Below are 11938 nucleotides of genomic sequence, written 5' to 3' on the forward strand. Positions count from 1 at the left end.
CTATACAATGACAAGTTTTTGTTTCGTGAAGAAAAAAACATTTATTAGGTAAATTATGTATATGGTTATCACTTATGTAAACAAGAGCACCCCATTACGGGTGCCACGCTCGGCTACAGGTGCAGTTTTGATAAATGAAAGCTTGCCAGATTTTAAGTTTTTAAAGGTCACAGTGACCTTGACCTTTGACCTAGTGACCCAAAAATGGGTGTGGCATGTAGAACTCATCAAGGTGCATCTACATATGAAGTTTCAAAGTCTTAGGTGGAAACAATTTGATTTTAGAGCCTATGTTCAAAACCTCAACAAAATGTTATGGTTTTAGCACGACGCGGATGGCAGACGGCGGACGACATGACAAGCTGGCTATGACAATACCTCGGGTTTTCACTGAAAACGCCGAGCTAACAATACTATGGAATTTTATAGAAGCCCATAGCAACAAGGTTCATTTCGTTTGGGCAACATGAGAGATATTGCCTGTCAAAAGTATGAATATAAGAGACCTTCCTCAATCCTGTTGACTATTTATGGTATTTAATACTTTCCAAAGGAAGTCTGGACAGCAACTTTAAATAAGGATAAGACATATATGACAAACGTTAATTGCTCATGCAATTTCTCATTACATATAAATGTTGTTATATAAACAAGAGGGCCTAAAAGGCACAAAGTCGCTCACATGAGATACAAAGGAATGGACTTGCTCTGTGCAGCCCCAAGATATCATTTGAACAAATGTTCTGACCAAGTTTCATGATGAGTGAACTAAAAAGGTACTTTTAGAGTGCTAACAAGGTTTTACTATAGCCATATAAGAATAAATTCCTCGACCACTGGTGGCCATGTTTTTCAACAGACCGGAATTATTTTCTAATTATCCAAGATAGCTTTTAAACAAATGTCCTGACCAAGATTGGACAATACATGTGACCTTTAGGGTGTTAACAAGTTTTATCTATAGCCATATAAGACAAGAAACCGTCGGAGACGGGTGATGCTCCCCAAAGTTTTTTGGTCACAATATTGCACTATATATTTAGATAAAAGGAAACGTCTTGAGGGGCATAACTTTGGACAAAAATCAAACGATGGATGATTTAGCAACTTAAAAATTTCAAAAGCCATAAGTCTTTTAATAAATCATCTAACCAGAACCCACAAATAACATGCACATCTCCTCAAGGTAGTTAAGCTTCCCATGAAGCTTCATTGAATTCCAGTCAGTAGTTGGGGAGAAATAGCCCAGACAAGAATTGCACTATATGTACAGTTTATAGAAATTTTCAAAGGGCCATAACTCTGTGAAAAATCATCCGACCATAAGCGGCTGATAATATGCACATCTCCTGTTGGTAATGAAGCTTCCCAAAAAGTTTCATTGAATTACCGTAATAAGTTGCTGAGAAATAGCTCGGACAAGAATTGCACTATATGTAAAATGAAAAATTTCAAAGAGAAATAACTATGTGAAAAATCATCCGACGAGAACCGGCTGATAATATGCACATCTCCTTTTGGTAGTGAAGCTTCCCATAAAGTTTCATTGAATTGCAGTCATTAGTTGCTGAGAAATAGCCCGGACAAGAATTGCACTATATGTACAATGGAAAATTTCAAAGGGCCATAACTCTGTGAAAAATCATCCCATTATAACCGGCTGGTAGTATGCACATCTCCTCTTAGTAGTGAAGCTTCCTATAAAGTTTCATTGAATTTCAGTCATTAGTTGCTGAGATATAGCCCTGACAAGAATTGCACTATATGTACAGTTTATGGAAAATTTCAAAGGGCCATAACTCTGTGAAAAATGATCCGACAAGAACTGGCTGATAATATGCACATCTCCTTTTGATAGTGAAGCTTCCCATAAAGTTTCATTGAATTCTGGTCATTAGTTGCTGAGAAATAGCCCGGACAAGAATTGCACTATATGTACAGTTAATGGAAAATTTCAAAGGGCCATAACTCTGTGAAAAATCATCCGACCAGAACACGCTGATAATGTGCACATCTCCTCTTGGTAGTGAAGCTTCCCATAAAGTTTCATTGAATTCCGGTCATTAGTTGCTGAGAAATAGCCTGGACAAAAATTGTTCACGGACGGACACATGGAAGGACAGACGAAGCGGCGACAATATGCTCCCCACAAAATAATTTTTGGGGGAGCAAAAAAAAATGCCAACCTCCCTGGCTGCCACGTTTTTCAACCAACCAGAAACATTTTCGATATCATTGGGTCATATCTTATGACCAAGTTTTATAAAGATCAGACAATAAATGTGGCCTCTATAGAGTGTTAACAAGGTTTAACTATAGCACCTTGTGCTCGGGTGAGCTAAAAATAATCCAATGGTTCTGGAGTTACTGTTAATTAACTGTTTTCTAAGTTTTGAATGTTTAATTTTAAATTTAACATGAGCTGTCCCAACAAAAACTGCTGGACTTCTTCTTTGGTTGCATAATTTACATGTTATCCTTTTCATTTCATTGGCAAATGAATTTGATTTCTAGAGCATTAACAAAGTTTTACAATAGCAATTTAAAGAAACTTTTTCCACCCCTTTGGGACCATGTTTTTCATCAAAACAGAACAAGTTTAAAATCAGCCTAGTTATAATTAGAACAAATGTTCTGACCATGTTTCAACAAGATTGGAAAATAAATGTGACTTCTTGAGTGCTAACTAAAGCTGTAACGATTCAGTTCGATGCATTGAAAAACCGGTTCAACGCCAATGATTCGATTTCGATTCAAATACGGCCAATTTCGATTTGATTCACTGTATTTCCAATTGATTTGCATTTTAAACCTTACTTTCCAAATCCGTCGTCTAAACTTTCTTGCCATTTGTAATACATCTTGTGATTGGTCAATAGCCAATATGGCATCAAATGAATGAATGAATAACATGCTAAGCATAACATCAGCCGGTAAAATGGCTTTTTCAAACATGCTGAAAGACGAACCATCAAAATTAAAATCAAAAGTATGGGAACATTTCGAATTTCCCGAAGGTTCTGATGCAAAGGAAACTTGCAGAACGTGTTTTGTTTACCTAAGTTACCCTTAAGCTGGAAGCCCTACAAATTTAAGGCAACATTTAAAGAGAACACTGAATATTTCAGATGTGATTTGTACCACATTATATTTTGATAACAGAAAGTTACTGTTACTAAAATATATCCATGTGATGTTATTATCTCATTTTTTTCCTCTATACATATGCTTTGTTTACTAAATTGTGTGCATTCTGTTAAGAAGTCAACTGGAAGTTTTTCATATACTTACATGTTTTTTTTGTTAAATACATGTGATACATTGTGCATTTTATGTTATTTAAGAATAACTCAACAGGAAATTCTGTTCAATAAACTTATAAAACACTGTTGCGTTTTTAATTGTATTAAAAAATAAATACTTTAAAAGTACAACATAATTAGTTAATGACAAATACCAAACATATTAAGTCATGCCCTGGACAAGCCAAACATGAAATAGCAAAATAAGCAGCAAATAGTTTAATTTGAATCAAATTGTTTTTAACCAATTTGAACCATTTTTTCAATTAAGCTTAGGTATCATAAACTAAATTTTTCTGACCAAGTGTCATAAAGAGTGTACTTTAAATGTGCCTTCTAGAGTGTTAACAATTTTTTATTATTTAACCTAGTAACCTACATGTATTGATGAGCAGCAAACAGCAAGCTATTCTGGTTTTATGCTGTTTGCACATAGTCATTTTCACTTTGCTTCTGAGTGGGAAAGGGTGAAGTGAAAGAGTTACATGTACATGCACATCTACATTGATTCATTTAAATAACTGTGTGTTATGTGAATAAGAGTATCCATATAAGCTTCCTACACACAAATTTCAGCGCAAAACCTCCATAGATACTTTAGTAATTGAGCAGAAATTGTTTTTTGCTTGTTAAGTAACAGTGACCTTGACCTGACCTGCCACAAATGCAAGCCCAAGCTAGGTCTGAATAATATCTGCACATAAATTTCAGCTTTATATCACTGATGGTTAGCGTGTGGCTATGATATTAATTAGTAAAAACATCATTTCAAATGAAAACAGGGTGCATCGCTTTAAACAGCCATAACTTCATCAATTGTGCAGCGATTCCCATGAAATCTGTCTTATTCAACGCAGAAATTATCAGCAAATAGTAAACATAGCCTTTATTTATAAGTACAGTATATGTTCTTCCAAATAGCGGGCCAGTGAAAATATATAATGTCAGATCAATAATGCATACATAATTTTAAAATTAAATACATGAAATTAGGTAAAACATGTTTAAATGATTGCATTTATTGCAGTCCACCTGAAAACTTAAATAAGAACATTTTTGCAAGTTTTTGTTTCAAAGCTTAAGTTATTAATAAATGTATATGTTTTCAAGTAACTGGTAAATTCATTCATGACTAACTAGCTTTATGAAAACTTAATCTTAAGAGAACTTCCAAAGTTAAAAAACAAAGTGGAATAGCTTGCCTTTATTTTTAAAGTCATGCTTGAAGTGCTTAAAGTAACACATTTATTTAAAATCAACAAACATTTCGCAAAATAATGTAAACCCATAAAAAATCAGTGTTCCTAATAGCAATAGCCAAAATTTCAACGCTAGATGTGGTATGGTTACATAGCTTTAACATGATACAAAATGCTTGTTTTCACTTTTTTGTGTCACAATATATTCCATTTTAATTTCCCGAAAATGATATCTATTCATAAGACACACAAACACTTACATGTTTCATGAACATTTGTTGAATATATTGTTCCACAAAAAAAGCATTTTGTATCTTGTCAAATCACCAGACCACATCTAGTGTTGAAATTTTGACTATTGCTATAAGGAACATTGATCTTATATGTGTTAACAATATTTTTTCGAAATAGAGTATGAAATATTTTTTTATTTTGAGTGTTTATTTGCTTTTAATAAACTTTAATTATGACCTAACCTTATAGCAAAGAAGACACATAATTATGAAGTTGTTGTAGTAAAAATACAGTAACAGATATGGAGTTATTACATGCAAACCTTCTCCCTAGCATTCAGCAGAATGGGTAAGAGGTATACAGTATCTCAACTATTTTATATATTGGTTTAGTAACAAAATACATAATGGAAACAAGCACCTAGCACTTATTTACACCTTTGCATACATACCTGTCTTTAATACTTCATATGCGCCATAAAGAAGCAATGTCCCCCACATTATACCAAGCATTATACGAAGATGCTGGTAAGGTACCCCTATTGTCCTAAAGCACATGGCGTTATTTCGAACGTCTGACTTTGGTTGTTTGGCTCCCTGTCTCATCACTAAAAACATTACTAAAATGAAGACAAATGCATATAAAAAATACATGGATTGAAAAAAAATGCGAAGACAAATCTTAAATGCCATAATCATGGTTGGGTCATGCACAAAGAAATATTTCCAGAGATAAGTCTGGTGCATTAACACATTTTGGGTCAAACTTTTCAGTATTTGTCAGCAAACAAACAAACAAAACAAAATTCCCAATTGTAGCCAAAGCAACATGATTTTTCCCAAGCCAAAGGACTTTGGCCCCAATCCCAATATAACGCAAAAAACAACACTGATATACATATGCAGAATGTATGATACTAAGGCATACAAGACATCTTTTTAGAATAAAATAATAATTAAATTGAGCAATCCAGATGGCTGACTGTTGAGCCCATGCATGGAAGTGTTGTTAAAGTGTTTAAGTGTTTTTCATTGTTCATGTGGGCAAAGGCCCATTACACAAGGCGACGACCATTAACTGTGATTGTTATCACTTTTCTGAAAAAAAATATAGACATACCTATGCAACTAGAAATGTTTCTTACCATGTCATCTATTTTTCTGTGATGCAATATCTTAACCACTTGAGAATATTGACACCTTGACAAATGCTTTATCACACATATGCGACCTCAAGAAAACAATATGACAAGAAAGTACTTGCAAGAACGTAGAGTACACTCTCCCTAAAAAATATGATTTTCACCGCAAAAATACGATTTTTTGCTCTAGTTTGTTGTGCTTCCTATTTCCCGGCCTTAAGGGAACAAGTCATATTACACAGACTGGTGAACAACAACTCACCGTAACTTTTTCCTGACACAATTTTTTTGGTAAATAGAACAAGCATGAATACCTATTTTTTTCGGATGAATTTGCTTCGATCTATTTGATATCTTATTGTTATTATAATCTTTTCAAATCAATTAACGATTGTTTAAGAAAATTGATTTGTTCAAAACATCAGTATTTGTATTTTTGCAGTACTACCATCCCCTAAGTGCTGTCTACATGTCAGAGTTGTGACCCAACTTCCATTCCATATCAGAAAGCAGTTTTACCTGTGGTCCTGAGTAATATTCTTAGGCTGTGTTTGCAATCATTCAGAAACACGTTTATTCACCAAATTTAACAATATTCTGATCTAACTTTTCAGTCCTTTAGCTGCAGGGACTTCAATAGTTTTTGAAAGCCAGGAGTCAAATGACACTGTGCTTGAAATTTTCAGGGGTCAAATGAATATTTCAGGGGTCAAAATACTAAAAACTAGAGCTTTGTCACAGACATGACATATACCCCCACATGCTGCATTGACACAGAATGACTGTGAACAAAATAAATGTACAGAGTCATTTAAAAATCTTACAATGAACAAGAAAATGGAATTTAATGGAGGTATAATTAAAGATTGGCAATATAAGGTTTGACAATGTAAATGTATGTTAAAGACATTGAAGGAAGGTTTTGCATTATTATTATTATTATTATCATTATGAAGCAATTTTGTTTTATGACTAATCTATCTATGTAACAGCTGCTGCAGAGGTATGGCCATCTGAACATGGAGGAGGTCTGTGTAGTGGACAGGTGTGGTTGATAAAATAGAGTCAGGCACTAGTCTGTTGATATAGATGTGATCTAGTAGGCTTCCACTTCGATGTGTTGGGATTGTGATATTGTGGGAAAGTCCAAAGTATTTTGTGACTTTTTGCAGTTCAGTGCACCTATGGTTGTTCACAAGGTAGTTTATGTTGAAGTATCCTGCGAGAATTGTAGTGCCATGACGTACTGGGAGGGTTGACAGGAGATTATGCAAGGCAAGGATAAACGTTGTGAACTTTGTAATTGGACTGTTGTAGACACAAATAAGCAGCACCCTATTTAGCGTAGCTCGGTGTTCTAGCAAGATAATGATTTAGTCTTATTTATAAGAGGCGCAAAGAATTTAGAGATACTTTAGTCTTTTACTATGGGCTAAATTCTTTAGAACGTCTTATTGGCTAAGGACCAATAATGGGGTGGAAACCAGAAAGTTTAAATTTTCATCAATTTGCGTAAAATTGCAAATTAACATTACCAACTTATAATGTGTTAGTTCAGGAGTCCATTTTTACCTCAAATATCATCGAATTGAAGTTAGAAAGTCATTAATTCTTCAGTTTAACTTTTGCTTAAATCGCAATACAATCACTGACCTCTCGCCATGTCATGAAACAGATTTAAATATGAACCAATCAGAAGAAGGCATTACGGTGTAACATGTACGCGTAATTTTATTTAACATGAGCTTTTAACACCGACTTTTACCTAAGTAAATCCATCTAGGGAATTTTTTTTCTATTTCTGTATGATCTGATATTAACTGGTGGCAACAGTGTGAATCAGATATGCGTCACTATCAATCAATAATTTCAGGGGTTTATTGTAGTCTTATGACTTTGTTTTACCTACATGTACCACATTAATTGATACGAACAGTGTAATTCTCCGCAATAAAATCATGGCAAGTTACGTAAAAGACTGATGATAGACAACTGATGTTATCCTCCTGAAAATTGTGCTTTTAATATTATCATAACATTTTTTTCGACACGTAAAGCGTTTAAACAATATTTAATTCATAACAAATATAACACAAGTATAAATGTTCTGTTAAATTCCCAAATGAGAATAATAATTTGTAATCCAAAACACACTTCTGATTTTTTAATGTTAACACGACATTTACAAATGCTTCCAATATAGTCATCATGTGTATTCCCCAACAAAAGAGCCCGAAAATTAAGCGGCAATGTACAAGGTTAGGGTAATACGCATGGAAAGTGCGCATGTATTGATTTTTTTATACAAACTTTGTAGCGCAGAGAAGATTGAATTCTGTTGATTTCGATTAAGTTTATTTGGTATTTTTTAACACAATTATATCGCGAATAATTTAATATTTCCTCTAAATTAATTTCAAATCAAACACGCCTAATCTTTATCGTTACAGTCTTTTAGTCGAGTAATTATTGACACAGTAATTGTACTGTATACTGATTCAAGAGAACATCTGGACGGAACTGAATTAAGTGTTGGGCGTTATGAGAACATGCACAGCACGTCTACTGACCTATTGTGTAGACTGCTGTCTGCGGTGTTTGGACAAAAGAGATTAACATGTGTGAATGCAACTCTGCAGATTTGATCCATAATTACCGGTAATACATTGTTTTGAATGTCATTATTTTAGTCAATACATATGCGGTCTAAATTGCAGCCGAATAGTGTCAAACACAATTTTTTTTATTTTTTTTTATTGTATAAAATAATCTCAGTCAGGGGTAAGCTGACAGGGTCGGTCCGGTAACATGAAACAAACTTGTTTTTTTCTTAGGCCTTAGCATAATTATGTTCAAAACAGATATGGTGCAGTTTCTATTCACTCTTCTTAGTTTCAGCAACTTTTATGCATGTCTTTTTCACACCTCTGTCTGTGTTGTTATTTGTACTTACATTTTACCTTACATAGGACGGTATACTGTACAATCTGTATCACCATTATTTATGTACCGTATAAAAATAAAAGATGTTATTTATTTCAGAACTTGCAAATTTTTAATTGTCTCTTTAGAAAAAAAAAGGGACAAAATTGTCACAAAACCAGGTTTTCATTGTGAAAAAAAATCTGATTAAGGGAGACAACTCAAACTGAACTTTTGAAATGAACAAACAAAATTAACCCCCTTTGTAAGTTTGTTTCAAAATAAATCTATTTTAAGTTGTGGTGACCTTGACATTGGAGATATTGACGTGATTCTTTCGTGCGACACACCGTCCCATGATGGTGAACAAATGTGCCAAATAATTGTAAAATCTCACAATGAATGACATAGTTATGACCCAGACAAGCTCATTTATTGCCAATTTTGACCTTTGAACTCAAAGTGTGACCTTGACCTTGGAGATATCGACGTAATTATTTCGCGCGACACACCGTCCAATGATGGTGAACAAATGTGCCAAATGATTTTAAAATATGACAATGAACGACATAGTTATGGCCCGGACAAGCTTGTTCCGCCCGCCCGCCAGCCAGCCCGCCCGCATTCGCCAATCTAATAACCAGTTTTTTCCTTCGGAAAACCTGGTTAAAAACAATGCTCAATTTATCCAGAAAAGTATAATCACATCGCTTTACTATATAACGCTCGGCGCCACAACAGAGAAGACAAACGCAAACTGTGTTTTCCGCCGTTTATTCTTCACATTTAAACCACATGGTTTACATGGAGGCTGCGTTATCAATAAATATCTACACAGCAAGCAAATCGAGAGATATCGAAAATTTGAATAGTGGTTAGATTCAGCGTTTTTCCTCACCACTTTGAGACTGGTGCCGATACCGGTCACATTGGGAAAATTAGCATCGTTTTCATCAAAATTGGAAAATTTATTAATTATGCTCAAATCTTAATAAAGCATAATAATAAACTTACAAAACTGTGTGATTTCTTGTTTATTTTATATTTATTATTGAAGAATAATATATGGACAGAATAAAATACTTGCATTTGCCACCCAGTCAAATATGACATTCCTGTATTTGAATTCATACTTAGAATTCAGAAATCAAAAGTAAACGCTGCTTTGTAGCAATGATTAACACTTTTAATATCAGAATTGTATCCAATATCATGTTTAATAGACATCTAAAAACATCTGAACAATCAAGGATTGTTCATGTTATGTGACATCAATTGCATTCATTTAATATATTAAATAATCAAGAATGAATAATGGTGTTATAACAGCAAAATGATTCATCCAAGTGATGTCTGCAACAAATAAAATTAAAATCACATTTTAAATTTCAACTATTTGTAAAAACTTTACAAGATCATAATCTCGATTTGGAACAACAGCCATTCCACTTCACATGCATGTACATGTGTCTTGAAAAGGTTCAGTAGCACAGACCTTACAAAAGGAATTACCAGGTTTGAGAATAATTCAACTTTTAACTGCAGAGAACACAGGAATTCTCTTGTTCAAACATGGTCTGCTTGCTCAATTTATCAGAATGTAAAATATTTGAAATATCAAAAATCTACAACTTCAATGATCAAAACATCAGTTTTCTTTCTGCAAAACAGTTGCAACAAATTACTATAACATTACTATAACTGCATACAATTAAATAATTAAACCCAGTTGAACAATTTGGCTAGCGATACATTTAAATTAAAATCTCGTCTTTCTTTGCAAATTAAACTCACAATGCAATCAACAACCTTCTGAATTATGCGATGCCATCATTGCTGGTAATTCGCGAAAATGTGTTGCGTTTTGATTAAGGTTTCCCTTATCGAGTACAGGAGTATTCAGACAAAGGGAACCAATCGATATATCGTCATCAACAGTTGCTGGGGTTACTTCCCCTGTTGGTTAACCACCACTGATTTTAGTTTTACTGGATTTTTGCGGTAAAACAAGAGGAAACATCGCCGATTTTTTTCCTGTGAATTGGGAATTTTTTATTTTGAATTGGGAATTTTCATTTTGAAATTGGGAAAAAATGGTTGCATTGGGAATGGTGCCGATTAACGGTACTAAGTTTACAAAGAGGAAAAACGCTGAGATTAAAATTGCTCAGACGTGCAATATTCAAAGCGTCATTACATAATTATTGTGAAATGAATTATCTACACAGGTATGTAAATATTAATGCAATCTGTTGATATTAACTGTCTGATATTGGGGCTTGAATGTTGCGCACAAATTACTTGCGCAACAATAAAGACAAAGAAGGAAAACTTTCCACCATTGTTTTGGTCTTTCACCGGTTGTACACTCCAAATTGTACCCAATAAAAAAGGTAGCTTTATATTTGAGAGTGTCAACAATTTGGACTACCCTGCAATAAGCTTTTGCACATAAATTAGGCAGCACCTATTATAATATTATTTATCATAATACAAACCAGCTGTCAGTTTTGTACGCCTAGGAATGGTAAACCATTTTTGCATTGATCCAATACTCCATACATTATGTCGCTTTGTCTGAAAATACAATACAGCAGAACAAGCTTTTCAAAATGTCATACAGCAGAACAAGCTTTTTAAAATGTCCGATTTCAAATTCATCCGAATTATGCTATTTTTGTTAAATAGTTATATACAACAAATAACAGTAAACTGTTTATTCATTAAAAGTCATGCTGTCAACACTTATAAAAAAAAATACCTTTACTAACAGTAGTATAGAGTGCTGTTTGGAAAATATACGACAAACACATATATTTTTTCTCAACAAGGATAATGTTGAGCAGTACGCCATGTTTGATTTTAGGTTAAAATCCACTACATAAATGATAAGTTCGTCTTCTTCTTCCATGTAATGGCCACCTTCAACTGACTGAAGATTATTGCCATGGAGCGCATAAGAGTTAAAGAAAAGGTGAGAGTAAAGGTATGCAGTATATACAGTGTGAGATAATAACAAAGGGGAAGTTAGATAAAGTGTTTGCATGGCTAGATGAAATCTGAAGGTTCCAACTGAGCCAGCTGACAGGATGTCCGGTGGAAGGTTGTTCCATTCCCTAATGGTTCTCGGGAAGAATGCC

At 33.9% G+C, this 11938-nt stretch overlaps 1 protein-coding gene across 3 annotated transcripts in view; it reads right to left on the reverse strand.

Annotated features, from left to right (window-relative positions):
• The window catches only part of LOC127844291 (ATP-dependent zinc metalloprotease FtsH-like), a 68902-nt gene extending 57194 nt beyond the window's left edge, over window positions 1-11708 (reverse strand). For 2 of the 3 annotated variants that reach the window (XM_052374381.1, XM_052374380.1), the window contains exons 1-3: window positions 11560-11680; window positions 11297-11375; window positions 5187-5342 (exon numbers count right to left, since the gene is read on the reverse strand). In XM_052374381.1, coding sequence (XP_052230341.1) covers window positions 5187-5342; window positions 11297-11375; window positions 11560-11652 — 328 coding nt within the window. In that variant the 5' untranslated portion in view covers window positions 11653-11680. Of the gene's footprint in view, window positions 1-5186; window positions 5343-11296; window positions 11376-11559 lie in introns of all 3 variants that reach the window. The other variant, XM_052374382.1, reaches the window with a different exon arrangement.
• Between the last annotated feature and the right edge of the window lie 230 nt (window positions 11709-11938).

This window comes from Dreissena polymorpha, chromosome 9 (assembly GCF_020536995.1).
Source record: "Dreissena polymorpha isolate Duluth1 chromosome 9, UMN_Dpol_1.0, whole genome shotgun sequence".
Taxonomy (NCBI): Eukaryota; Metazoa; Mollusca; class Bivalvia; order Myida; family Dreissenidae; genus Dreissena; species Dreissena polymorpha.